The sequence below is a fragment of the Jaminaea rosea genome, assembly GCF_003144245.1.
Source record: "Jaminaea rosea strain MCA 5214 unplaced genomic scaffold BDZ90scaffold_4, whole genome shotgun sequence".
In the NCBI taxonomy this organism is placed as follows: Eukaryota; Fungi; Basidiomycota; class Exobasidiomycetes; order Microstromatales; genus Jaminaea; species Jaminaea rosea.
This window is the reverse complement of record NW_020289978.1, coordinates 710907-736126: the sequence shown is the minus strand read 5'-3', so window position 1 is coordinate 736126 and position 25220 is coordinate 710907. Positions and strand designations below refer to the sequence as shown.

The 25220-nt window shown below is 57.7% G+C and overlaps 11 protein-coding genes across 11 annotated transcripts; 6 read left to right on the top strand and 5 right to left on the bottom strand.

The window, feature by feature from the left end:
* Nucleotides 1-400: 400 nt before the first annotated feature.
* On the top strand, nucleotides 401-3054 carry BDZ90DRAFT_251123 (hypothetical protein; the record flags this gene model as incomplete). Its single annotated transcript, XM_025507719.1, has 4 exons — nucleotides 401-951; nucleotides 1025-1229; nucleotides 1303-2445; nucleotides 2521-3054. The coding sequence occupies 4 exons, from the start codon at nucleotides 401-403 to the stop codon at nucleotides 2989-2991; spliced, it is 2370 nt and encodes a 789-aa protein (XP_025363149.1). The 3' UTR covers nucleotides 2992-3054.
* Nucleotides 3055-3125: 71 nt separating this feature from the next.
* Nucleotides 3126-4887, top strand: BDZ90DRAFT_231519 (hypothetical protein). Its single transcript, XM_025505897.1, has one exon. The coding sequence runs from the start codon at nucleotides 3156-3158 to the stop codon at nucleotides 4821-4823; it is 1668 nt and encodes a 555-aa protein (XP_025363148.1). The 5' UTR covers nucleotides 3126-3155; the 3' UTR covers nucleotides 4824-4887.
* Nucleotides 4888-5118: 231 nt separating this feature from the next.
* BDZ90DRAFT_211589 (hypothetical protein) lies at nucleotides 5119-6880 on the top strand (the record flags this gene model as incomplete). Its single annotated transcript, XM_025504117.1, has 2 exons — nucleotides 5119-6175; nucleotides 6240-6880. Coding segments are annotated over 2 exons (1698 nt in total), but the record flags the coding sequence as incomplete, so codon positions are not given.
* Nucleotides 6881-7126: 246 nt separating this feature from the next.
* On the bottom strand, nucleotides 7127-11480 carry BDZ90DRAFT_218538 (hypothetical protein; the record flags this gene model as incomplete). Its single annotated transcript, XM_025504368.1, has 5 exons — nucleotides 7127-7588; nucleotides 7694-9253; nucleotides 9371-11050; nucleotides 11119-11313; nucleotides 11385-11480. The coding sequence occupies 5 exons, from the start codon at nucleotides 11478-11480 to the stop codon at nucleotides 7127-7129; spliced, it is 3993 nt and encodes a 1330-aa protein (XP_025363146.1).
* A 258-nt stretch (nucleotides 11481-11738) lies between these two features.
* On the top strand, nucleotides 11739-13822 carry BDZ90DRAFT_231518 (hypothetical protein). The gene is made up of 3 exons (XM_025505896.1): nucleotides 11739-11934; nucleotides 12016-12174; nucleotides 12247-13822. Exons 1-3 carry the CDS (start codon nucleotides 11799-11801, stop codon nucleotides 13716-13718), a joined length of 1767 nt encoding a protein of 588 aa, XP_025363145.1. The 5' UTR covers nucleotides 11739-11798; the 3' UTR covers nucleotides 13719-13822.
* Nucleotides 13823-13912: 90 nt separating this feature from the next.
* BDZ90DRAFT_278888 (putative VIP1-actin cytoskeleton organization and biogenesis-related protein) lies at nucleotides 13913-17335 on the top strand. Its single transcript, XM_025509127.1, has 3 exons — nucleotides 13913-14053; nucleotides 14132-14218; nucleotides 14294-17335. The coding sequence occupies exons 1-3, from the start codon at nucleotides 14012-14014 to the stop codon at nucleotides 17036-17038; spliced, it is 2874 nt and encodes a 957-aa protein (XP_025363144.1). The 5' UTR covers nucleotides 13913-14011; the 3' UTR covers nucleotides 17039-17335.
* Nucleotides 17029-18888, bottom strand: BDZ90DRAFT_151087 (nucleotide-diphospho-sugar transferase). The gene is made up of 3 exons (XM_025503534.1): nucleotides 18386-18888; nucleotides 17868-18296; nucleotides 17029-17786 (listed from the first exon to the last, which is right to left on the bottom strand). Exons 1-3 carry the CDS (start codon nucleotides 18616-18618, stop codon nucleotides 17192-17194), a joined length of 1257 nt encoding a protein of 418 aa, XP_025363143.1. The 5' UTR covers nucleotides 18619-18888; the 3' UTR covers nucleotides 17029-17191.
* Nucleotides 18889-19535: 647 nt separating this feature from the next.
* BDZ90DRAFT_218487 (hypothetical protein) lies at nucleotides 19536-20781 on the bottom strand (the record flags this gene model as incomplete). Its single annotated transcript, XM_025504366.1, has 4 exons — nucleotides 19536-19640; nucleotides 19698-20428; nucleotides 20522-20577; nucleotides 20654-20781. 4 exons carry the CDS (start codon nucleotides 20779-20781, stop codon nucleotides 19536-19538), a joined length of 1020 nt encoding a protein of 339 aa, XP_025363142.1.
* A 435-nt stretch (nucleotides 20782-21216) lies between these two features.
* Nucleotides 21217-21974, top strand: BDZ90DRAFT_213789 (hypothetical protein; the record flags this gene model as incomplete). The annotated part of the gene is made up of 3 exons (XM_025504177.1): nucleotides 21217-21345; nucleotides 21376-21596; nucleotides 21674-21974. Coding segments are annotated over 3 exons (651 nt in total), but the record flags the coding sequence as incomplete, so codon positions are not given.
* On the bottom strand, nucleotides 21884-23900 carry BDZ90DRAFT_151026 (Rft-1-domain-containing protein). Its single transcript, XM_025503533.1, has one exon. It carries the CDS (start codon nucleotides 23859-23861, stop codon nucleotides 22167-22169), a length of 1695 nt encoding a protein of 564 aa, XP_025363140.1. The 5' UTR covers nucleotides 23862-23900; the 3' UTR covers nucleotides 21884-22166.
* A 133-nt stretch (nucleotides 23901-24033) lies between these two features.
* Nucleotides 24034-25166, bottom strand: BDZ90DRAFT_278884 (NADP-dependent mannitol dehydrogenase). Its single transcript, XM_025509126.1, has 4 exons — nucleotides 25091-25166; nucleotides 24456-24987; nucleotides 24207-24367; nucleotides 24034-24129 (listed from the first exon to the last, which is right to left on the bottom strand). Exons 1-4 carry the CDS (start codon nucleotides 25152-25154, stop codon nucleotides 24101-24103), a joined length of 786 nt encoding a protein of 261 aa, XP_025363139.1. The 5' UTR covers nucleotides 25155-25166; the 3' UTR covers nucleotides 24034-24100.
* Between the last annotated feature and the right edge of the window lie 54 nt (nucleotides 25167-25220).

Here is a 25220-nt window from a genome sequence, read left to right as displayed (position 1 = left end):
GCTGCTGAATATGCCTCATTGTGCGTTGTGCTCTATACGCCGTCTGTGATGTGATGATCTGGACAGAGAGACGCACGGCCACTTGCTTGCTCGCTCGCCCCGCTGCTTCCTCGATTTCCGCTCCAGCCTGCAGGTCGCGAACGCTTCTTGAATTGTCGGCGACCCAGGCAATTGGCAATGCGAGTGGAGCTGCGAGTGGAGCTGCGAGTGGAGCTGAGCTGCATCAACTCGGCTCATTGGGATGAATGAGGCTTGGCTCTGGTCGAGTGGCTCTTCCCCGCATTCCCGCCTTCGTCCGTTCACTCCAGTCGCTGCGAGGGTCATCCGTCCCATAAAGCAAAGCAGGCCTCGCCATCGAGAGCTCACTTCTCCTCGTCGCTTGACACATTACTTTGACACGATGGCACCTGTCGCCACCAACCCTGGCTCAACGTCACCGCCGCCAGTCATCGAGAATGCCCAAAGCGTCGCTCTGGCCAAGTCAGGTCAAGTCGACGGCAGCACAGCCGGCCTCGGCGCAGGCAAGACCTTCAGTCGACAGTCAGAGCTGCCCAAGCTACCCATCCCAAAACTCGAAGACACAGCCAAGCGCTACCTGAGCAGTCTGGAGGCGCTGCAATCTACCGAGGAGCACGACCAGACTAAGCAGGTAGTGGAGCGCTTTGTTTCTGGCGAGGGGCAGGAGCTGCAGAAGCACTTGGAGGAGTACGCTTCCTCCCGCATCAGCTACATTGAGGAGTTCTGGGATGATAGCTATCTGCAGGCTAGCGAGAGTGTGGTCCTCAACTTGAATCCATTCTTCATTTTGGAGGATGACCCAACGCCTTCCCGCGGCAGTCAGCTGATGCGAAGCACCTCGCTCATTCTGGCGTCGCTGGCTTTCATCCACGATCTGCGTACGGGGACGCTAGAACCGGATGCAGTGAGGGGCACGCCGCTGGATATGTACCAGTGAGTAGCTATGGAAGACGAGCCTGATCTGATAGCGAGCTCATCGACGCACATACGCCACCTCTTTGTCTAGATATACTCGACTATTCGGCACAGCGCGCATTCCTACGGCGAATGGCTGCAGGATGGACAGCACGCCCGACTCGCGTCACATCATCGTCATGCGACGGGGTCAGCTCTACTGGTTTGACGTCCTCGACGAGCAGCATAGGCCTCTTCTCACTGAGAGGGCGCTGTTGGGTAACCTTCAGGCCATCGTGCGAGACGCAGACAAGATTGTGAGGCGCGACTGAACAGCCAGTGACTGCCCATCCGGCGCAGCAAGCTAACCTCGACTTCTCGCTCCTGCAGGATCCGCAAGACGTTGCCGCTGGATCTATCGGCATCCTCACAACCGAGCAACGCAAGATCTGGTCTGCTCACCGTGACACGCTGAGGGGCAACAAGCATAATGCCAAGTGCCTCGATGTCGCCGACACTGCCCTCTTCGTGGTTTGCATGGACGACAGCGAGCCCGACTCTCCCTCGGAGCTCTGCAATAATATGCTCTGCGGCACCTACTCCCTCAAGAATGGCATTCAACAAGGTACCTGCACGAACCGCTGGTACGACAAGCTCCAATTGATCATCTGCGCAAACGGGGCAGCGGGCATCAATTTTGAGCATACAGGCGTCGATGGTCATACGGTGCTGCGCTTTGCCGGTGACGTGTACGCTGAGTTGATTTTGCGCTTCGCCAAGTCAATCAACAATAGGACCAAAAGTCTGTTCCAGGCTGTGACCAGTCCATACGCGAGGGGCACAGCGGGGAAGAAGGCTCAGGGTGGAGAGGTCGATCACGAGAAGATACAGGAGGTGGAGCTGGTCACTGCGCCCAAGCGGCTGGAGTGGGAGCTCACTCCCAGCATCGCCGCTGCGATCAAATACGGCGAGACGCGCTTGAGCGACCTCATCTGCCAGAATGAATGCCAAGTGCTCGAGTACACCAAGTACGGTAAGAACTTCATCACCCGACATCGCTTTTCGCCCGATGCCTTCGTTCAAGCCAGTTTCCAAGCGGCACACTACTCCCTCTATGGGCGCAACGTCACAACCTACGAGCCCGCTATGACCAAAGCCTTCCAACACGGCCGTACCGAGGCGATCCGTACCTGCCAACCCTACATGAGCGACTACGTCCAGTCCCTACAGGACCGTCGTACGGGCGCAGAGCAGCGCGAGGCGAAGCTGGACAAGTTGCGCAAGGCCTGCGAGGGGCATGCGAAACTTTCGAAGCAGTGTGCCATGGGACAGGGCCACGATCGTCATCTGTATGCGATGTACTCGCTGGCAAAAGAGGATGTGGCCAAGGGCAAGAGGAAGGAGATGCCAGAGTTTTTTACCGATGGTGGGTTCAGCACGCTCAACCACACGATCTTGTCGACGTCCAATTGTGGCAACCCGGCGTTGAGGCTCTTTGGCTTCGGTCCTGTGGCGCCCGATGGATTTGGTATTGTGAGTATACGCAACGTCGAGCACGAGGAGAGTGAATATCGAGATGCTGACCTCGCGTCCCCTTGACGTTGACAGGGCTACATCATCAAAGACGATGCCATCTCGGTATGCGCATCCAGCAAGCACCTTCAAACAGGTCGCTGGCTGGCTGCCCTAGAGCAATACCTTGATGATGCGGCCACGATGATCCAAGATTCGTACAATGCGGCAAACCGTCGAACCCAGGAGACGTACATCGACCACTCTGGCGTCGAATGCGACGTGCGTACAGGTCTGCCTGTCGGGAATCGCCGCCTCACTGGTGGGGGTTCAGCGCAGAAGGCCTCGGCGATGGGCAGTAATGGGTACTCAGATGACTACGACGAGGGGTACACGCCTGGTCAGCATGGTGGCAGTGGATACGGCTTCTTCGACGCAGGCGGGGGCCAGGGCGACGCTGCTGCTGCGTCAGAGTCGAAGGAGAAGGAGGGCAATTCGGCGCATAGGAGGAATACGAGCAGACATTTGAGCGTTGGAAGGAGGTTGCTAGATGCTGATACAGCGTAGTCGACCGGTCCTTCTTTTGTCGTTTGAGGCGCGATAATGGATTTGATTTGAGCGAGTGGATCGAGCGAGAGGTGTGAGATGCGAAGGCGGACTGGCGCATCGACGGAACGAGGTCGACTTCTCTCCACTCTCGTGTTTCCTTTCCCACCATCCGCACCTTACTCATGACTGATATGCAAGAGGGGCAGAGCGGTACCTCTTGCGCTTCGTCAATGCCCTCGTCATCATCATCATCATCTCGGATTCTAGTCCTCTCACCCTTCGCAAAGGAGGTGCCTCTCCCGTCCCTTGAGCATCTTGTGCGATCCATCACTGCAGGCAACGACGATGAGGAGGAGGAGGCCGGCGTCAATGACGCGGCATCAGCGGATGCGGAGGATGCTAGACAGCTCAGGTGGACTATCGACAACCGTTACTATACAGCAGAGGTCCACTTTCGACTCGTTGCTCTCGATCTCGGCGAGCCGCGCCGGATACGAAGACGGGCGATGGCGGACAGCCGCAACGACGATGAGGCGTCGGCCAGCGTAGACAGACTACGTCAGGAGCTCGATGGCGTACCAGCTGTCGTCCTTGTCATGCCTGGAAGACACTCGGTGACGGCCCATGGCAAGGTCCTCGCCCAGTTGCAGGAAGCGACGAGTCAGCAGGACGAGACACAGCAGGACGACGAAGAAGAAGCTAGTATGCCTATGGGCTTCGAGCTGGGCGCAAGTGTCGTCGTCTGCCTGCCAAAGGTCATGCAGCAGGCTGACCACGGTGTGCAGGGCAACGGCTCAAAGTCTGATGAAGAGGAGCAATTGCGTGACCTCTATGCGGAGAATGGCTGGGAATGCATCGACCTGGCGAGGGACCTTGGCGTCGGTGAGGACGGAGAGGAAGACGATGCTGGGTCGGAGGGCGATGACGGCAACGAAGAGGGCGAGAACGAGGCACAAGGCCTCAAGCGGGTGCGAGAAGCTCTTGAAGCTCACATGTGGCCTGGCCTGCAGAGGAAGGGGCCGTCCTCATCAAGAGAGCTGGGTGGGACAGCTTCAGCAGCTCTGGCTCGGTCGGTCACACAAAGAGGCGACCAAGATGCAGACATAGACGAGGCACTTCGTCGACTCGACCTGGACCTCCCACCAGAGCTTTCCTCGCAGACTGCCTCATCCACCTCATCAACAGCTCTCAACGGTCTCCTTTCAGCGGATCGTGACCCTCTCATGGGGGCGGCCGCCGGACATTCGTCGTCTTCAGCGACAGGACGTCCCGACTCGAGCGCTCCCATCGATCTTCTGGATGTTCAGCCAACTGTAGAGGACGAGGAACTCGCCCGCAAGTTCTTGGCGCAGATCAATGACTTGGAGCAACAACGTCCGCCGGGAGAGTCCAACGGCGCTGGCGAGGCATCAACGGCGCCTGAGAGCGAAGAGGTGCGCCGTGCCAAGCAAGAGGAGGCTTTGAGGCGGCTTGAGGAGTTCCTGGAGAGCGAAGACGCTACATGGGGTCGAGCCAGAGATGGGGCAAATGTGGAAGAAGAGGAGGACGGCCTAGGGACGGCAGCAGCTCGCCCTTCAGCCCTACACTTTGAAGACGACTTTGACGACTTTGTAACACCTCCTACCAGGGACAGGCTCAGCACATCGGAGAATGTGGAGGACGACGACGATGACGAAGAGATCTTAGCAGCGGCAGCCTTCGGCGGCACTGCCAACTTCGAAGGCTCATTGCACCAGCTGCGCCTCGAGGCAGAGCGGGTACGGGGCATGCCTGGAGATCGCGAGGCCAAGGAGAAGGAAGCGGAGGATGTCGTAAGAAGGATGTTGGAGGGATGGAATCTGGACGGCTAGATGCGACTGCAGGCCGATTGTATTTGTTCGTCGTCGCAGCATATATCCTGAAGATTGAGATGGGCAGAGTTGCGTGGCTTCTTTTCGACTGAAGGAAGCGTGGCTGCGAGGTCAAAGTTGCGCACGGAGCACCGAAATCGCGCTGGCCTTGGACTTGAGGCGGCTTGTTCGACGTTTCTTTTCTTCCCTTCTTTGTCGCGCTTCCCCTCGCCGCCATTCCCTCTTCACCATGGCTCGTACGTCCAGACGCATACAAGCGCCCTTGGTAGCACTCGTTGCGACCATTTTCTCTCTGGCATCGCTAGCTGCAACCTCATCGCTTCCCCGAGGCGTAGAGCCAGCGCACGCCCACCTCTATGCTCGTCAGGCTGGCTCAGATACCTGGTCATGCCTAGATGGCTCACTCACCGGCCTGCCACTCTCAGCAATCAACGACGACTATTGTGACTGCCCTGACGGCTCTGACGAGCCTGGCACGCCTGCCTGCTCCGGTCTCAACCTCAATGCCTCCTCCTCCTCCCCTCGCCCTCACGGATTCTACTGTGCCAACACGGGCCACATCCCCTCGTACATCCTTAGCAGCCGCGTCAACGACGGTATCTGCGATCCTGAATGTTGCGACGGCAGCGATGAAGCCACAAATCCAGACTCCTCGGTCTCATGCCCGAACATCTGCGCCAAGGTAGGCAAAGAGCATCGCAAGCGACTAGCAGAGGCAGAGAATATCCGCCGTGCCGGCTCCAAGGTCAGGGCGGGGTACATTGCTCAGACCAAGAAGAAGATGGCTGAAGCCGAGAGTGAGATTGCTAGGCTGGAGATTGAGGTCCAAGTTGCAAAGGAGGTGGAGGAGAGAAAGAGGCAAGAGCTCGAAAGAGCAGAGAAGGTTGATCAGGCGGTTGCGGAGCAGAAGAGAGCCAGCCCGCTCTATGCTACTATCAAGGAGCACCAGGAGGCGATGAGCGTGCTGCAAAGCCGCGAGAACGAGCTGAAAGACGAGCTGCGCAAATTAGCCAGCTTGCTGGACGACCTGTCTACCGGGTACAACCCAAATTATCAGGACATGGCCGTCAAAGGGGCCGTCATGGCTTATCGCGCTTGGAGAAAAGGGGACGGTGGTGGACCTGCTGACAACGAGGAGGAGGCTGCTACCGAAGAAGGCGGTGACACCAAGGACAGCAGTGCGGCGCCAATCGGAGAGAATGTGCGTCTCAACGGCCTGCTGGACCAGGGCGAATGGACGACGAGGCGAATCGAGGATTTGGCCAACAAGGAGGCCCTCGACTTGCTAGACGACAGTATGTTCACTGCCGGCGGGGACGCAGACGACGAGAGTGCCGACGAGGACAACATTTGTGAGTACTGAGCGCGCAAGACCACACGAGATGCCTTCCTGACCTCCGCGCTGCCCTCTCTCAGTGTTCCGCCTCCGCGAGTACCTACCCGACCCTCTGACTTCCCTCATCGATGGCAGCCTGGACCAGCTTCTCTCTCTCCTCGTCAAGACGCACCTCATCCCCCGCTCAGCCCTCGCTCACCGTAAGAAGCGCCGCCTCGGTACGCCCTCTGGGGACGAGCCAGAGCCAGCCAGCGTAACAGCTGCTCGCCGCCAGTTAAATGACGCCTCGAACCACCTCAACGAGCTAGAGAACGATCTCGCTCACAAGCAAGAGGATGTCGGCGTTGACGCATCACGCTGGGGTCCGGAGAGCGAATGGCGTGCTCTCAAGGACGTGTGCATCGAAAAGGACATGGGCGAGTACACGTACGAGGTCTGCTTCTTTGGCCAAGCAACGCAGAAGGCCAACCGTGGACATGGTGGTAACGTCTCTCTGGGTCGTTTCGATAAGTTTGAGCCGCTCAAGGAAGGGCTGAGCCCGGAGACGGATGCACAGTTCTTTGGCAGGCAGGTGTTCAATCGTGGACAGCGCTGCTGGAACGGGCCTGAGAGGAGTGCGATTGTGTATGGGGAGTGCGGAGCAAAGAATGAGGTATTGGAGGTGGCTGAAGCGGAGAAGTGTATCTATGAGGTCAAGGTCACGACGCCTGCTTTGTGCTGGCCGCCAGTGGAGGAGGCAAATGGCGCGAGTGGGGCCAAGGATGAGTTGTAAGTCAGTACAGGGGACTTCAAGTCGTAGAAGAAAGGCGGAGGCGAATGTGAATCGTAGACATTGAGATCAGAGAGACAAGAACAACAGCGCCGGCATCATCTGCTCGCGTCGCGAAGGGAAAGGAGTCATGTGGGGAAAGCGTGGATAGAGCCTCTTATCGTACACAGGGGAAGTAGCAGCAGCCGAAGGACGAGCCTACTCGTCGGACAGCTCCGACATCGAAGAGTCGCCGTCTTCTCCGCCATCGTCGCCGTCATCGTTTGCGGAATTGCCAGCCAGAGTCGCCGTCTTCTTGGCCGTCTTCTTGCTGCTGCCCTTCTTCGCGACCTTCTTCGACGAAGCCTTCGTGGCCTTGGGCGCCTCGTCCTCATCCTCAGCAGCGGACTTCCTAGCTGCGAGCGTCTCTCGTCTGATGGCCCTCTTCCTATTCCTCTCCCTCGCTTGCGCCTTACGCCTAGCACCACGCCCCTCTTCCTCGCCATCAGAGACGGGCTCGTCTGAGCTGACTTGCTCTTCGTCCTCGTCCGCTTCATTGCCCGCCTCCTCATCGTCTTCGCCCTCGACGTCATCATCGTCGTCATCAAGGACGACCCGTTGGCCGGGCTTGCGCTTCGTTGTCCTCTTCCTCTTGACTGCAGCACCATCCCCTTCTGCCTTCTTGGAGGAGGTCTTGCGCTTTTTGCTGCCGCCAGTCGGAGAGCGAGCTCCCACGTCATGCTTCGCCGTCGCCGCGCTTGTCCCGCCCGCGGTACCTCCGGGAACGAAGCCACTCCTCGATTTCCTGTCCATCCTGCTCAGCTCCTCCTCAATCTTACTCGCCACTCCATGAGGCAGGAAGAGCTTGCCCGCGACCCTCTTCTGGTCTTCTGCACTGGGGAAGGCCCGAAGCCCCGTATCGGCAGGAACGCGGAAGTGCTTTGATTCAGGCTGCTCCAGCCTCCAACCATGGCGCTGCGACTTGTGCTTGATGATGAGCTGCATCATCTCCGATAGCGTGTAGAGGCTCTCACTCTTTTGTGTGTCCTCGTCACGGACCGTCTTGAGGCGTCCTGCAAGGTAGTAGAGGAGCCCAACGTTCTGCTCCGTGGCTACATAGTCGATGTAAAACGTGAGGTAGGGCACGAATTCGATGATACTCTCCTCGTCGTCGGCTTTGAAGTCTTCGTGGTGCGAGAGCAAGTGGACGTAGCGGCAGAGCGTCACTTCGATGCGCTTTACGCGCTCGGCTTCGGGAAGGGCTTTCGAGCGCAGCGCCCAAGTTGAGACCATCTCGCGGTTCTCATCTTCCGGGTCCATGGCGACCAGGAAGGGAATAGCGTTGTACCGGGTGGGAAGCTTGCGGGCTTTGCCCTGATTGGCGAGGTAGAGTAGAAGCTTGTGCAGGAAGCGACTGCGTACGTTGAAGCAGGCATCTTGCACTAGCCCAGCTAGCTGATTGAGGTCGTGTTGCCCTACCTTAGCATCGCAGACTGGCATGAGGGCCATCTTGAGAACAGAAAGACCAGCCTTGAGGCGTAGACGTGATTTGACGCCTGCGGGCATGTTCAGCTCTCGAGGCTGGCCCTCAGCCATCGTCTTGCTCAGCAGACGAAAGACGGGCGTGGTCATGTCGCTCACCTGCGAGCGGTCGTCGCTGTCCTCGCGGAGCGCTGCGATGGTCCTCTTGCAGAGGACGTCAAAGCCCAGCTCCTTTGCACGAACAACGTCGTCGACGTCTCTGTCTTCCAGCCAGCTGTGCGGCTCATCTTCGTCTGCCTGCTCGCTAGCGGTATCGCCCTTTTTGCTGCTCGATCTCGCCTTTGCCGCCTCCGCGTCCCAAGTCTTGCTGAGCTCTCGTAGCACGTCTCGTACCACGCGATCCCAGACGTTCTCTGACGCCCGAGGTGCATATTTGAACAGTTGACCCAACGCGCTGAAGTCGGCAACAAGCCGCTCTGGACTGTCCTTTTCAAGACGGTCGCTGAGCTCGGCAAGCAGCTCCTCAACTTTGCGTTCTGCTGCGGCATTGGGCTCCTTGCAGGATGAAGCGGCCACGACAGCAAGAAGACGCGCGGCGTACTTGGCCTGAAGCTCCTTTCCGTTGCGAGTGAAGTACGAGACCCGGTCGATGTCTTTCTTGTCGAGTGTAACTTGCATGCCAGCGAGCTTGATCGAGGCCAATGCCTTCAGCGTGACTTCGATGAGCTCGGGCGATGACGCCCCATCGTCGAGGTAGCGAATCATGTCACTGAGATGAGGCACGTACATCTGCGGAGCAAGCTTGGTGATGAAGGTGAAGCATGACTTAGCCACGACGCTGAAGGCCTCTGCGTCTGTCAGGTCCTGCAGCTTGCGGATGTGTTGAGAGGAGCCAACACCAGCGCCCGCCGCCACGCCAGTGGACGTCAACGATGCGGCAGATGCTGCTGAGGTCAGAAGAGAGGACGCTGAGGTCCCTACATTGCCATGCTGCGTGTCGGGCCCGATTTGGCTCTCGCGCCACTGACGCTTGTCCTTTGTGAGCCTCTTGGCCAGTGTCGGGATTGAGCTGCGATTCAGGAAAGGGTATGAGGCGATACGGATGAAGTCGGTCATCGTCGCGAGCAACTTGTCGTCCGAGGCCTCGATGCGGCGAATAGCCTCTGCCCGCGCCTTGATGTACGTCTTGAGATCCGTCGAAGGATCGATGGATGCCTTGATCAAGCGGTAGATGCGGCTATCGTTGAGCTTAGCAAAGGCTGCAAGGTCTTGTGCCGCTTTATCAGAGTCAGGGAAAAGGGTGACGATGCCTCGGATGGAGTATTTGAGGATATCCTTGACTCGTGATTCCTCACTGGAGTCGACCACGCCGCCGTTGTACTTCTCGCATGCCTCGATGAAGGGCAAGTAGGGCTTGCGAGCGTGCGGTACGACCATATTGTTAAGACGAAGGAAGAGAGCTTTGCTCCCGATCTCGTCGAGGTGCTTTCCGACGAGGAGCAGCCTGTTTACCCAAGCAGCCTCGTCTTCAGCGCGCGTAGGGAGAGGCAGGACGTGCTTCTCAAAAGTAGCGATGAGAGGAAGGGTGGCCTTGGAGTCTGTCCAGCTGGAGACGAGCATGGTGTTGGGGATCCAGGCAAAGTGCTTGGTTGCTGCGGGATCATGATTTTCAATCTCTGGATAGGCTAGACTGTAGAGCCTGCCCAGTGCCTCGCGAGCCTCTGCTCTGACGGCTGAGCGACGATCTCGCAAGCGGTCAGACACTGTCCTGAGGAACGCGCGGTCGAGATGATGCAGCGCGGTTTCGTAGTCGAGACCGCCGATGACGCGCAGTACAGCTGCTCGTACTTTCTCATCAGGGTCGACGACCTTTGAGGTGAGAGCTTTTGAGACATCAATGCGAAGTTGCGGATGATTGGTGAGGATGTTGCTAGTCAGTTCGACCCAGAGGACTCTGAGCGCTGGCTGTTTGTCGACGCTGCGACCCAACCACGCCTTCCAGGCGCTGGGGTATCTAGTCGCGAGCGTAGAGCTCTGCTTGTCGCCGAACATTGTGCCAAGGGCGTGCACGGCGATGCTGCGCACGATGATGTCTTCTGCCGTGAGCTCTTGCTCCAACACAGCAATGACGCCGAGAAGGAGAGCCGGGCAGTAGCGATTGACTTGGACGATGAGGTTGTGGTACGATCGCAGCTCCCTCTCTCGCTCCTCTGGCTCCTCTTCGCTCGAAACGGCGACTATGTTCTCACTGAAGTACTGTGCGACGTTGGACTGGAGGCGATCGCTCGTCGCGAGGCAGATTTGAACAGCCAGACGATGAGCCGCGGGGTTGAGCTTGGCTGCCTTTGAGCTGAAGGTGGCTAGAAGGATATCGAGCACCTCGCCAGGAATCTGCCTGCACTCATCGACGAGCTGCGCTAGAATGTCTGCGAGGGAGAGCTCGATGTTCTTGGACATGTCCGGGCGCATCATGTCGAAGATCTTCTTGTACCACATCGTCATGAGCTCCTCTGGATCTGGCGCATCTGCAATCAGAGTGCATGACTTGACCCTGCTGAGATTGTCGAGCAGGGCGAGGTAGTCTGGGAAGCGCGGTGTTGAAGGGTTGGACAAGCCCGACTTGGGAGCAGTGAGCTCGAGGAGGAAGAATTGGAAGATGTCCTGTAGGCGGCAACGTCGAGGGGCAATGTGAGCCACAGCATCTCTGTCATTGCACTGCGCATGCTCACCTTGATCTTATCAGAGGTGAATGGAGCATTCGGAGCGTAGAGGCGCAGGACCTCAGCAAGGCAGCATGCGACTGAGGCGCGCACGGCTTGATCCTTGTGCAGCATCATCTGGTCTGAGACGAGCTGAGGCGTAAGGTCCTCTAATGACTTGAGGTCAACATCTTGGTCTGCTTGAGTGAGCTCAACTTGGATGGTCTGCGCGGATGAGGGACAGAAATGAGCGATTGCTTCGACGTGCTTAGCATGAGGATGTGCCTGCCACGCACCTTTAACTTCTTGAGCAGCGCGTCCGTCGATTGGCCACGCGCTAGCAGCCTGGGATCGACTGTGCTCTGCAGCCGCTTGGCATGCTTCCTGACCATTTTGGTGGATGGCAAAGAAAGCGAAGCTGGCTAGCGGCGAGGACAGCTGAAGATTGGACGATGAAGGTGACAGATCGAAGTAGTGACGGACAGTTGGCCTCGACCCGCTTTAGCCTCATCAAGGTGACGACGCGAATCGCGACGCGGCCGGACTGGGCGGAGATTCAAATTGGGCTCCACCAAATCGGACCGGAGACGCGAGGTCAACCAACACTTTGGCCGGCGGCTGCTCATCAAGCCTTGGTTCCCGTCTCGTCACCATTTCAAGTCAATGCTCATCGCAAAGCATCAGAGGCGTTTGCAGTATTCACTGTCAGAATGCTTGCTTGCCTCAAGTTATGGTGTTGCGTGACCTGTATCTCCTACGTCTTGCTGTCGAGCGCCCATTGCGCCTACTCCGGCAGCATACAGTCAGATCCTCCCGCGCCTGCCGACGAATACCCGACGCCAGATGGTAAGCTGGTCGTCTTTGCAGCAGAAGGGCATGCCATTGACCCAATAACTTTCCGCGTGGGACTTGCTGCGTCCTTCTCAGTCCTTGGTCTGCTTTCACAGGAGCATAGTGCCATTTTCTCAGCTCACCAAGCACTAGCCTCCCTTCGAGGCAAGCCAGACTGCTTTCAAAAAGCCCTCGCTGCCTTTGAGCTGCAATGTGGAGAGTATTTTAGAGGCGACCAGATACAGAAGATCCAGAGCGAGTCCAAAGCGCATAACAGTTGCTATTGGCTCGCAGCTCTGACAAATCTGCCTCTTCGCCCTCTCGCAGCCGCCGTAGCCTTGACGGAATGCGACCTCTCGACTGCCAACCAGCATCTGCCCTCTGAATGCCAAGGTCTCTCATCAAAGCCACCGCAGAGCTCCCTGTCACGCTGCATCGAAGCTATCTCCCGCTCGCCGCAGCAATGGTCAACGTACTCTGGCTACACGCGGGAGCTTCCCTCCCTCTGCTTCGCCCTCCGACGAGAGAAAGACGTCAATGACGCTCAGAGACTATACGAGGATATGGCACAGGAAAAGCAAGCATTGCTCAAGGCTCTTCATCGGATGCATACCTCGTCTGAGGCCGAGCGCAAGCGGGCAGTCGCGGCCATGAACGATCAGCTGGCCAGCTTGAAAGAGCTCGTCACCAGGCTCCACACTACGGCTGAGGAAGCGCACGAAGCCAGCGAGCTCGTCGCAGCGAGCGCGGCCCAATCATTCAAGGCCTCCGTCAGCAACGCTCTGAAGCAAGCCCAAGGAGCCAGGCAAGGCGCCCTCGACGTCCTCTCACAGCAGCTACCCGACTGGATTTCCCGAACCATGGAAAGCGAGCTTCACCGAGTCTTGCAAGTGCACGCCGAGGATCTCAGCGTAATGATCAGCAGCAAACTCGGCACTGCTCTCACAGACCTACAGTATGGCTTGGCAGAGCATCATCGCAAGAGCAACGCTCAAGCGGCTGAACTTTCGGCCTCCCTCGTTGCCTCTCAAAGCATCGTTGCAGAGATCACGACGGCGCTGATCCAGATTAAAGCCGCAGCTTCGGAATCAGTGCACGCGCTCACGCATCACCAGCAAGCACTCCAAGACATGCCTTCGCTCGACATTGACCGGCTTGAGCGACTCGACGCGCTTCTCACACGGATGGAGGGGGTAGGTCAGCAGGAATTGCAGCGATGGGAGCGGGAGGAGGAGCATCGCAGAGAGAGAGAACGCCGGAGTGTGCTCACACGGGTCATTCTGAACGTGTTTGGCCTCGACGAAGATCGAGGGTCAAGCTTGACGAGAGCTGTCGTTTCAGCGACCCCGCTGGCAAAGGCGTTGTTCTTGAGCGGGCCAGGCCCTCTACACATCCTGGTCGCGATCGTAATCGGTATCTTCAAGCTCGGATGGACAGCCATTTCGCTCATGATCACCATATGGCTGCTCGTCTTGGCCCTTTCCACACGGCTGCTGCGACCTCTCGCGAAACGTCTTTCTTCATGGATGGAAGGCAGCATTCGAACTGCATCGCTGCGAGCTGCTCGAGCTACACGGGGCGAGCAGGCAAGCGACGAGTGTGAGAAGGAAGAGGAGGAAGAGGTGGAGGAGCTGGTGGCGATGGAAGACATTGACATCAAGATCGAAAGGCCGTCAACGCCAGCATGTGATGAGGATCCGATCAATGAAAGCGACGACCCCTTCTCCTCGCCCTCTCTCGCAACGAGGAGGGCACAGAGCCTTGCAACCTGCGGAAGTGTTGCACAGCATGTACTCTAGATACGAGACTCATTGAAGCTGCCAAGATCCATCCGGAGAGACGAAGAAGACAAACAATACAGAGCGCAATCTAGATCGAGCGAGCAAAGCTTCGAATGAGGAACAACTCGCGATTGACTTGGCCGACGTCCGTGCGCACGACTCGAGTCTGAAAAACGTGCAGCGGTTGGTCGAAGTTGTCTTCTTCCTTGCCATCCTTGCTCGGCATCGTAGATCTACGCATTCACTCCTTCACATCCCTTTGTACACGACATCACCACATCTGAGCCCAAAGCTGGCTCATCGACATCGCTATGGAGCCGATCACGTTGGGCGTCTGCGCACTTGATCGCAAGGTGAGGAGCACCTCCAGATGATGTCGTCTGACAACACGACAAGACAATCTCTAATAAAGCTCTCTGCGTCCACAATAGGCTCGCAGCAAGCCGATGCAGAACATCTTGAACCGCATATTAGCTAATAGAGACCTCGACGTCAGCATCGTCAACTTCGGCGACAAGGTGAGCAGCAGCGAGGCGACGGGGCGGCATACATTCGGGCTGAAGCTCAGCTGCTCACCCTACCCTCGACGCCAGGTCATCCTCGACGAGCCGGCAGACTCATGGCCAGTCGTTGACGTCCTCATTTCATTTTTCAGCTCCGGTTTCCCGCTTGACAAGGCGATCTCGTATGTCGAGCTGCGCAAACCCGTCTGCGTCAATGATCTTGCTCTCCAGAAGATCTTATGGGACCGCAGAGCCGTCCTCGCCATCCTCGACGCTGCTCAGGTTCCGACACCCTTTCGCATCGAAGTTGACCGTGATGGTGGGCCCGGTATTGAGCCTTCGATTGGCCTTGATCTCAAGAAGCGATTGGGTGTAGATCTGCTCAGCAAGAGGCCAATCAAGGACTGCTATCTCAAGGACGAGGACACCCTTGTCGTTGGCGATCAGGAGATCCGCAAGCCATACGTCGAGAAGCCCGTCAGCGGCGAGGACCATAACATCCACATCTACTTCCCTCGATCCATGGGAGGCGGTGGGCGAAGGCTCTTCCGCAAGGTCGGCAATAAGTCGTCCGAATTTGACCCAAATCTCATGGAGCCGCGCAAGGAGGGTTCCTACATCTACGAGGAGTTTGTGAGCGTCGACAACGCAGAGGATGTCAAAGTCTACACCATCGGCCCCTACTTCGTCCACGCAGAGACCCGCAAGTCACCTGTTGTAGACGGCCTCGTTAAGCGCAACCCCGACGGCAAGGAGATTCGCTATATCACGAAGTTGTCTGAAGCCGAGGTCAAGATGGCCACCTCGATCAGTAAAGCCTTAAAGCAGAACATCTGTGGATTTGACCTGCTACGAGTGGGGGACAAGAGTTATGTCATTGATGTCAATGGCTGGAGCTTTGTCAAGGGGAACGACTACTACTACGACAAGTGCGCAGAGATCCTCAGCAAGTTCTGCAAGGCCAACACTCCAAGGCGATCCCTCTCGGCCAGCGGCGCTTCCACCCCTCGTACTGACAGGGAGCAAGGGCAGTCATCGTGGAATCTCAAAGCGACGGTCACCGTCTTTCGTCACGGTGATCGCACGCCCAAGCAGAAGCTCAAGCGCAGCTTCAAGGCGAAAGACTCATGGACGGCTCCGCTCATTGAGCTCCTGCAAGGTCGCAAAGAGGAGATCATTCTGCGTCAACAGCTCGACCTCGTATCGACAGCCGCTGCAAAGGCGCGTGACCTCAAGGGCGACGGCGTCGAAGACCTCGACCTGGTCATCGACGTCATCCAACGCAAGAAAGACATGCCAGGGACCAAGGTTCAGATGAAGCCAGCTTTCAAAGAGGGTCAGCTCGACAAGATGACCCTCATCGTCAAGTGGGGCGGCGAGTTTTCTCATGCTGCTCGTCATCAGGCTCGTGACTACGGTCAGAACATGCGCCGCGACATGATGATCATGTGCCCGAAAGCGCTCAAGAACTGCACCATCTACACCTCTTCCGAGCGCCGTGTCACCGCCTCTGCTGAGATCTTTGCAGGCGCCTTCCTCGACGATCCGGAGGACCCAGATCAGAATCCTCACCAACTTGTTATTCGCAAGGATCTCCTTGATGATTCCAACGCAGCAAAGGACGACATGGATGCGGTCAAAAAGAAGCTCAAGGCTTCGCTCAAAATCGATGGCCCTGACTCTGAAGTTCGTCCTGACAACTGGCCGGAGGATATGGCTCCCCCTGCGCAACTGGCAAGGGAGATTGGTAGCATTCTCGGCGAGTTGTCCAAGGTCATGGCCGCCAACTTCCAACGTCTCGACGTCGACAAGCTACAGACACGATGGTGTACGCACGAGACGCCCAAGCTCTTCCGCGAGCGCTGGGATAAGCTCTTCGCAGACTACGAAGAAGAGCCCAACGACCCTTCTCGGACGTCGGAGCTGGCAGACATGCTCAGCCACGACGGCCTGCACAATCGCGCTTTCCTCCAGGCCATCTTCTCTGACCCGAGCGCACCGGACGGTGAGCACTTGGCCAAGCTTGGAGAACTGTACAGGAGGAGCTGCGCGCTTTTCCAGTATGTGTGCCCGAGGGAATACGGCATTGAGCCCCAGGAGAAAGAGCGTATTGGCCTTCTCACCAGCATGCCGCTCATGCGGAATATCATTGCTGACTTGGAACGGGCAGAAGAAGGGTCTCTCTGCTCCCTCTACTTCACAAAGGAGAGCCATATCCACACACTACTCAACCTGATCCTCGCCTCCGACCTGCCGGTCATCATGCCGACCATGCCTCCCCTCGACTACTTTTCGAGCATCACTTTTGAAGTCTTCGAAAAGACGGCACAGCCACCTAGCACGGCCCCACCTAGTGCTGCTCATTCCCCTGCACCCTCAGTAGGAGGTCACGAGGCCGCACCTGCACTGGCTCCTCAGCCTCGAGGCTCGACCAACTCCCCTTCGCCTCCCCCGTCCGCTGCCGCATCACGGGGCAACTCTCCCCCTTCAACACGCGCCGAGCGCTCCCTCCTCATCACAGTCTCAGAGGGTGCTCATTCATCCTGCATCCTCTCCATTGACCTGGATGCCCGTCATTCAATCCACCCTTTGCCTCGAAGACCCCTCACACAGCATATCGAGCTCGCCGAAGCCGTACGGAGGCTATCGGCGCATTCGTTGAGCTTGACGAGGGAGGTGGACGAGCTCATGCTTGCGCGGGGCCAGATTGAAGGCGCGGCGGTATTCTTTGGGGAGAAGGAGGCGGAGAGTGAGCATGGGTTGCTGCCAGTTGCTGTGGGGAGGGAGGGAAGAAGAGGGAGTACAGAGACAGACCGGGGGAGTGTGACTGCTTGACGTAGGCAGCTGAAGGAGGAGCAGAGCAGACGTAAAGATGCTCCTGCCTGTCATGACGACGCGCAATACTAGATTCGTTGCATTCCCGTTACATTGGCTCATTGCTGCTTGCTTGCTTTTGCTTGCACCTTGCAGACCCTTGTTGTTTTGCCCTTACTCATCGGCAACCACGTACTTTTCCACCTTCTCGATCCACAGTCCCTTCTCAACACCACCACCCCTTGACGGCTTGACCTTCTCCAACCAATACTCCCACCACCAAGCATGTGTCCCCTCATCCGGTCCGCCGCGGTCCCGTCCACCCCCATGCCCGTCCTCCCATGGCTTGCGATGAATGTAATGCACCACTTTGACATCATTGTGCCCCTTGTCCTCCGTCCAAAGACCCGGATGAGAGGCACGGAGCTTCTTGAGTGCATTATACACATACGGAAGCGGGAGCCATTGTTGACCGGCAGCGCGAGACTGCTGAGCCATCGTCGTTCGCTCAGCAGCAGGGGCTGCATCTCCTGCCGCAAAGAAGTCGGCGAGGAAGTCCTGATCCGGGAAACGATAGGTGGCGCAGCGTGGGTCGGTCGCGAGGACATCAAGCATGCGAGGGAATGTGTGCCGCGAGGAGGCTTGCAGGACTACCAGGCCTGAGTTTAAGAGTCGGTGCGTTGGAGGCGAGGAGGGGGTGACACGCAATGGGGGAATAGACAGGCTGGTGCTAAGGGTTTGAGAGGTGTAGGCGCAATTTGCTGGTATCCTGGAGGAGGAGAAGAAGAAAAAGGAATGGATCAGACTTGGTCGATGGACTCGGCTTTTCTCGTGCGATCGCTCTACCCACCAATCATCAGGGTACGTTTTGATCCTGGCCGGATTACATGTACACGCAAAACTTGCTGCTATGCCTCTTTCGCCATGCTTGCCAACCAAGGGCAGCGGCACAACCTCCTCATCCATGAGCTCATCCATGTTCCTCCTGACAAGCATGTCGCTGTCTACCAGCACCACTCTCTCAAATCCCTCGCGGTCCAGCTCCCAAGCCCTGAGCTTGGTCCAGACTTCACTGAAGCGCGACCAGGCAAGCGCAGGAGCGGCATCTGAGGATGCGGGCGGGGGAGGAGGCGGATCGATGCGATCTACTTCTACTACTTCGCAGCCTAATTGATGAACGACGGAGATAGCCTCCGGCGAACATGAGCCGCGCGCTACCATTACGACGAGAGGGTAGCGCGAGGCGTGCGCTGATCGAAGGAGGGAGTGGGCGAAGACGCTGTGCGAGAAGGCGTGAGGATTAGCGTCAATTATTGCACTTGCGACGAATTGTGAGCTGCTCAGCTTGAAGCCGCCGCGTACACTCACGCTAAGCCAGGCAGATAGCTGTCCCCCGTCATGAGCGTAGCCCAGCAAGCCCTGGGGCGAGGAGCAGATGATGAGGCGACATGGCCGTTGCCGTTGCTGCTGTCATTCCTCGAATGGCCATTGGCGCCGTCAATATGAGCGCCGTTCGTGTTTGCAGAGGACGCATTGCCGTTGGAAGCGGGCGCCTCCTCAGCCTGCCTGCTCGAGCTTCCCAGAGGCGGTTCGAGAGCCATGCTGCAGTTGCAGGAGAAAGTAGCTGCGAGTGAATGAGACGAACAGCTCAAAGGTTCAACTTGTCCTGTTCCGAGTGGAGGAATCGCTAACCTGCGAGAGGGCTGATAAGATGACGAGGATGCGCGAGAAGAAGAGGAGCTGCGAGGAAGATCCGAGGTAGAGGAGATGTCCAGAGAGCGATGAAGCGACGGCGCGTGTGGACGCTCTATCTGGAGGGGAGAGCAAGGGAATAGAAGCGCAGCAACTCCACTCGATGCCGCGCTACCAAACGAACGACATCCTTTCGAGGAAGCGCTAAAGAAGAAGTTGGGTCCGGCAGCAGCTGCTCCCGAAGCGCACGAGCGCGGCGGACACGGCCTTTGGCTCGGCGTTTGGCGTCACTTCAGGGTCCAAACGTGCGAGGCTGACTCAGCTGACAGGCCGGCGGACGTCAATTTGGCCGAGCTGGTTTGTATCCATGGTACCGTGACATTGCGTCGAGGCCAAATTTGGAGAGGCAAATACAGCGTATAGAAAAAGGGGATTACGGCTATCAGAGTATGGGAGGAGTAACAGTATCGCCAGGGGTAAGATGATGCAATGGAGCGCCTTGACAGCTGCCCTCACCCTGCTTTGAATGAGGAGGCCACCTTCGCGTCTTCGCCGAAGCCAATGTTTGGGTCGGGAGAAGGCAGCGCGAGGGACATTGATGGTGTATCACCACCAAAGTGGATGCATCAATGGCGAGACAATGGAAACAAGTAGAGTGCAAAGGGCCGAGTCTGGGGACAAGTCTGGAATTTGGGTCATGAGGTCATTGCATACTCATCCTGCGTTTGCCCGGCAGCCAGGGTTTGTTGAAGTATTGGTCCGATCTTGAGCTTGAGCGGCACCTCGAGGATCTTCAGCTGCGCCTTGGCGCTTTTGCTCCGCCACCTCAAGCGAAAGTCGTCTGCCTCTTGACCAACCACTCGTAAGGCTCCATATTCCTTTCAATCGTGTTCCTTACCTCTTGCGGCAACTTAGCGATCTTTGCCTCTTCCTCTCGCTTCTTCTTCTCCTCAGCCTCTTGCTTTGCCTTCTTGTCCTCCCCCGAGACTCCATTCGTCTTCGCCGCGCCGTCGTCCTCGCACTTGAATCCGGTAGAGTTCTCCGCACCCTGGTGGTAAGCGCCCCACTTGGCGAACTCAGCTTGAGGCTTAGCGTCCCAAGAAAGCATAGCCGGATCAAAGGGAATGCCCGTCTGGTCGCAGATGTGCTTGATTGTCGAGGCCGGGTTGGCAAGGAGAACGGAAGCGTCGATCAGTGGTGGGGGAAGGGGTTGCTTCTGAGCCTTGCCGGGGAAGGAGACGGCACCGGGACCATCCTCCTTGTCGGTGTTGAAGGTGGATCGAGGGTTGCTGATCCACTTGTAGAGGATGCGGAGCTCCTCGAAGCCAGCCTCTGCCCCGTCGAAGAACTCAAAGCCGGCCATCTTGTCCTGGCAGCACTTGTAGTAGGATGGGACCGCCTTGGTGGGCGTGCGCACGAGGAATGTGTGCTTGAAGCGGCGCATCAGAGCTGTAGGGATCACTGTGGGGTTTTCGATGATTTCACCCTCGCTGTCCACACCAGTGCAGCGCGAGGTACCGCAGGTCTCGCCGTCAGTGCGGTAGCATTGGGAGCCCTGTCCTTTGTGAATTTTCTCGAGTGTCTGGCGAGGGATGATGTACTGCGCCATGTCCTTGACAAAGACATACTTGACCGGCCCCTTCTTGTCCGTACCAACATTGTTGGCTTCGGGATCGAGGAGTGTCTGCATCACATCAACGATGTCCTTGTCCCAATTGCCTGGTAGTGAGCAGCAGAGTGAGAAAGGTGAGCATAAGACCGGCACGCACCCCGCATCACGCCGTGCGCCGTCCACTGAAGATGGTCACTCACCCGAGGCCTTGCACTCCTCCTCGGAGTAGCGCAAGCTCTGTCGCTTGGAGCTGAAGCTGTGGGGCGATGGGAGCAAGGGGTTAGAGGCTCCCTCCCCTGAGGGCTGCCCACGATGGAGCGCCTTAGACTAACTAGAAAGGGTCGCCAAGAGGTTCATGCCAGCATCGACATCCCTCCTTGCCCATGAAGGCGCGTTCCGTAGCCGTCGAGACGGAGCGCGGAACACACCAGAGGATGACGGGGATGATATCGTTGGTCATGGTTAATAGAGGGTGGTGAGGAAGAAAGGAGTGCGAAGCCATGTTGCCGAACCCTTGGACCCTGGAATAGCCGCGGCGGCGCTGTGAGCACGGGCTCGATTATTCACCCGGCAGAGGCGGCAAAGCAGTTGACAGTTGGGCCTGGCCCTGGAGTGAAAGCAAGAGGCGGCGCTCGGGAAGCAGGTAAAGTGTTGGTTGGGCTGTCAATTCTTCCTTCCACTTGCCTACGCAACCGACTCGACTCGACTCGTTGTTACAGCCATGACTGCCGTCACGGCTACGGTCGCAAGATCATTGACACCGCCGCTCGACCCTCTCAGCTTCTTCTTGGACCCATCAAAGGCCAACATCTCGGACGACGAGGATGCGGCTGGAGACGAACAGCATGAAGGGCAAGGAGCAACGGCAGTGGCGTCCACGTCGTCCTCGAAGGCTCTGATCCCCGAGCAACGCAGCAGCATCATCAACCAGCGTGCCATTATACGCTACTACAGAGACCTGGGGAGAGAGCCTCGTTTACTCGGCGACGAGAAGGAGCAGGAGCAGAAGCAGCAGGAGCTCATGGTCAAAGGCGACGAGCCTCCAGCAGCGGAGCGGTACGATGTCGCACTCCTGCTGGACGTCTCAACAGGCTGCGGCGGCAAAATCTGGCCGGCAGCTCAGGTCTTGGGTCAGTACTTGGCGGGAAAGAAGGAAGTGCTCGCCGAAAAATGGAAGGGAAAGACGGTTGTTGAGCTGGGTAGCGGTACCGGGCTCGTGGGCTTCTTGCTGGCAAAGATGGGGGTCGGGGTAGAGACGTGGGTTACAGATCAAGAGTGAGTACCGCTGGAGCCCATTGACGAGGCCAGCCGACTTCTCAGCTGATTCGACATCACCGTGCGCCCGAACGCAGCGCCATGCTCGCCCTGATGGAGCGCAATCTCCAGCTCAATTCCCCAGGCATGCTCGACCCATGCCATGTCGCCGAGCTCAACTGGGGGGAGTTTCCCCTACCGCAAAATGTCCCATCAAAGCCGGATGTCCTTCTGCTAGCAGACTGTGTCTACCTAGAAGTGGCTTTCCAGCCTCTTGTGGACACGATGATCGCCTTGTCCACCGCGCAGACGGAGATCTTGTTCTGCTACATGAAGAGACGGAAAGCTGACAAGCGCTTCTTTACCATGTTGAAGAAGCATTTCAGCTTTGAGGATGTCGAGGACGACGATCCGGTGAGGACGGAGGCGTACAGGAGACAGGGGTTGCGCTTCTATCGCATCAAGTTGAAGGTCAAGGGAGGTACCGCGTAGGGCAGGGCGGCGATGCGGGCGATACACTAAGGATTGCAGCAGTCATCATCATCACTCTATGTTGTAAAGCTAGAAGTACATACATGCGTCACTGTTCACTCACCTCGCTCGCTGCGCATTGAGAGCAGAGAGGGCTTGAGTGAGAGAGCGCCGGTCAAAGAGGTAGACAACACCCAGACAGCCGACACCAGTCGTCACGGCTGTTCCAACCAAGCCGGCATAGCTCGCGAGCCCCTTCATGCCTCCGCTCGCGACGTCTGCGGTCGCGACAGAGGTAGCCCTGGTCACTATCGCTGCGAAACCCAGAGCGCAGAGCGTTGGTAGTGACGGGCGCAACCCTCCGAGGGACAATTGCGGGAAGAAGGCTTCCTCTCGAGCATGGCGCCAACCGTATGCCGCTCGCACAGCCATCGCCGCTGCTGAGGCCAGAACAAGCGCCTCTTCTGTGCTCACCACCCTGGTCAACCCCCAGAGCGAAGCCCCAAACGTCGCACTTGATCCCAAGATCACCCCATTGTACCTCCTCAATTGATCCCGACCTGCCGTGCTCTGCAGGAACCCTTCGAGGATTCCCGACCAGCCCAGTACGGGCAGAAAGACAGCATAGGCAGCAAGCGTGCGCGGAGCTGATGTGGCAAGCCATTGTGGCCCGGAGAGCAAAAGAATGAAGGGCGAGGAGAGGGGCGGGAGGAAGGCCAGGAGGAAGAGACCGAGGAAGGAGTGCAAGTGCAGGAGGGCGTGGAGGAGGTTGTATGATGAAGTCTTGCGGGCTCTTGACGAGGCTGTTGCTATCTTCTTGGTGGTATTTTGGATCTCAGGCGTAACCGTCTCCTCAACTTCAGCCTCTTCACCTTGGTGCTCTCCTGTCCCGGCGCCCCCCAAGTCCTTCGAAAATTGAAATCTCGAAGACTCCTCTAACGGCTGAAAGAGGAGCCGCAGCGGCAATGATGCGTAGTTGGTTCCGAGGGCGTAACCGCCCTGATCCTCTAGGCTGGCCAGACGAGAGACGGCGACTTTGTCCGCTTCGGTGAGGAGGTGTTTGAAGAAGGACTGGACGGTGAGGGAGAGGGCCAGGCGGGATGTCTCGGAAGAGGATGAGGAGCTTGACGCTTCGCTTTTGGTGTGGGAGTGCTGGAGGATATAGAGAGCGAAGGTAGGGCGCAGACCGATCCTCCCGATGTACGATAGCCAGAAAGTGGCCAGAGCTGTTGATCCGTAGGCTAGCTGTCCGAGTCCAAATGCTAGCAGCCCCGCCTTCTCATCAAGACTCACCAAGCCCAGCAGCGTCACGACCCCCTTCGCAATAGCCGCCAGCGCCTCTGCCCTCACTCGGAGAGAGATGTCCCTGCCTCCTTGCGGTGACAGAGCATGCAGATAAAGTGGCTCGGCCGCCAGCTCGAGGAGGGATGAGGCCAGGTAGAGGTAGATGACTTCTGTGAAGTAGGGTTGAGAAGCTAGGTCGGTCGAGGTGCGGAGGAAGAGGGGAAGGGCAATTGAAGCAAGAGCGATTCCGAGAGGAATGGGCAGGAGGCTCAAATTGTTGCTTGCGACGTTCGTCTTGTCCTCATCGGTGCTGCCCTTGCTCGATTGGCGTCGCAGCGAAGCTCCCCTGATCCCCTCGCGCGATAGGAAGAGGACGACGGAGAGGAGCAGCTCCAGGTGAATATGCGCCGCCCCATATATGCTAGGATCGCTCCATCTGATGGAGGCTTGGTTGATAATGAAGGTAAAGAGACGGGTGCCAATCTGCAAGGCAAGAAGTAGGACGGTTGGGGAGAGGCCACTACCTGCCATTGGCCGTGAGAAGAGTGGGAGTGGGAGAAGACAAGGAAGATGGCGCGCGTGCACGGACGCAGCTGCATGACGACGACACAGGCTCAAGCAACGTCCAGCAACCGCCCGTACAGCCACATGATAACACTTTTGAGCTTCAATTGATCTGATCACATACTAAGCGTACACTGATGGAGCTTCAAGGCATCTATGAGACCATCTGCAACCACTGCACGCTGCCAAGACGGGCTGCCATCTCTTTAGTAGGCGGTGAAGCCACCATCGGGGCCTGGAGAAGTGAAGATGAAAGAAGCGAAGTCAGCAAGCCGTACATTGTAGCGACACGTGCTGCTGTGGCGCACTCACGCAGCTGCGATCCCGTGATGTACGAGGCCTTGTCCGAGAAGAGGAGCACGCAAGGCTCTCCTTGCTCGCGGGGCTCCGAGAAGCGGCCAAGGGGGACCGACTTTGCCTGCCAGTCACGAATCTTGGGGTCCATGCCGGAGGTCTGCTCGGTGTTGCAGAATCTGAGCAGCACACGCGAGAGGGGCAGAACAAGTCAGCACGACGAAGAGATGATATAGGGCTATGAGTGCCAGGTCAAGCCGCACTCACCCAGGCTCGAGGGCGTTGACACGGATGCCGTGAGGCGCCCACTCGGCGGCGAGACCCTTGACCATGTTGGTGGCCGCACCCTTGGAAGCGTTGTAGAAGATCTGAGTCAGAGGCTCGTTGAGTCCCTTCTGGTTGTAGATCTCCGAGCTCATCGACGAGGTGACGACGATGGAACCCTTCTGCTGCTTCTGAATCCAGTGCTTGGCGACGGCCTGGGCCGAGTTGAAGGCACCAAGGACATTGGCGTTGAAGACCTTGTGGAAGTCGTCGGTGGTGAGCTCAGTGGCGGGCTTGACGACCGAGACACCGGCATTGGCGGCGAGACCGGTGATGGGGGTGCCGAGGTCCTTCTCAATCTGGCTGATCGTCTTCTCGACGAGAGAAATGTCTCCGACGTCGCACTTGTAGGCCTTGGTCTTGACATTGTACTTCTTGGCAACGTTGGCGGCAGCCTCCTCTGCCTGAGGGTTGGAGTGGTAGATGATGGCAACGTTGGCGCCAGCGTTGGCAACGGCCTCAGAGATTGCGAGACCTGGGGCGAAAGAGAGAGAATCACCTGTGTCAGATGATGCTTCATCGCACCTCGCTGACGGCGGAGAGCCACACACACACGCCTCGCTTTGGACTCTACTCACCGATACCACGGTTGCCGCCGGTGACGACGATGGTGCCGCCAGAGAGGTCGATTTGGTAAACCATTGTTGAGCGTGTTTATGAGAGTGCGGGACGGGGTGGTTGTTTGTTGGTGGTGGCGAAGAAACGGGT

What these genes read in the sequence shown, in the direction of transcription:
- BDZ90DRAFT_231519 (XM_025505897.1), top strand. Translation starts at nt 3,156, where the DNA reads ATGACTGATATGCAAGAGGGGCAGAGCGGTACCTCTTGCGCTTCGTCA.
- BDZ90DRAFT_231518 (XM_025505896.1), top strand. Translation starts at nt 11,799, where the DNA reads ATGCTTGCTTGCCTCAAGTTATGGTGTTGCGTGACCTGTATCTCCTAC. An exon ending in CGAATACCCGACGCCAGATG is followed by an intron (nt 11,935 to 12,015) that starts GTAAGCTGGTCG and finishes CGTCCTTCTCAG; the next exon opens with TCCTTGGTCTGCTTTCACAG. An exon ending in CCAGATACAGAAGATCCAGA is followed by an intron (nt 12,175 to 12,246) that starts GCGAGTCCAAAG and finishes GCCCTCTCGCAG; the next exon opens with CCGCCGTAGCCTTGACGGAA.
- BDZ90DRAFT_278888 (XM_025509127.1), top strand. Translation starts at nt 14,012, where the DNA reads ATGGAGCCGATCACGTTGGGCGTCTGCGCACTTGATCGCAAG. An exon ending in TCTGCGCACTTGATCGCAAG is followed by an intron (nt 14,054 to 14,131) that starts GTGAGGAGCACC and finishes CGTCCACAATAG; the next exon opens with GCTCGCAGCAAGCCGATGCA. An exon ending in TCGTCAACTTCGGCGACAAG is followed by an intron (nt 14,219 to 14,293) that starts GTGAGCAGCAGC and finishes CCTCGACGCCAG; the next exon opens with GTCATCCTCGACGAGCCGGC.
- BDZ90DRAFT_151087 (XM_025503534.1), bottom strand. Translation starts at nt 18,618, where the DNA reads ATGGCTCTCGAACCGCCTCTGGGAAGCTCGAGCAGGCAGGCTGAGGAG. An exon ending in AGCTATCTGCCTGGCTTAGC is followed by an intron (nt 18,297 to 18,385) that starts GTGAGTGTACGC and finishes CTTCTCGCACAG; the next exon opens with CGTCTTCGCCCACTCCCTCC. An exon ending in AAAACGTACCCTGATGATTG is followed by an intron (nt 17,787 to 17,867) that starts GTGGGTAGAGCG and finishes CTCCTCCTCCAG; the next exon opens with GATACCAGCAAATTGCGCCT.
- BDZ90DRAFT_151026 (XM_025503533.1), bottom strand. Translation starts at nt 23,861, where the DNA reads ATGGCAGGTAGTGGCCTCTCCCCAACCGTCCTACTTCTTGCCTTGCAG.
- BDZ90DRAFT_278884 (XM_025509126.1), bottom strand. Translation starts at nt 25,154, where the DNA reads ATGGTTTACCAAATCGACCTCTCTGGCGGCACCATCGTCGTCACCGGC. An exon ending in CGGCGGCAACCGTGGTATCG is followed by an intron (nt 24,988 to 25,090) that starts GTGAGTAGAGTC and finishes CTTTCGCCCCAG; the next exon opens with GTCTCGCAATCTCTGAGGCC. An exon ending in GTCAACGCCCTCGAGCCTGG is followed by an intron (nt 24,368 to 24,455) that starts GTGAGTGCGGCT and finishes TGTGCTGCTCAG; the next exon opens with ATTCTGCAACACCGAGCAGA.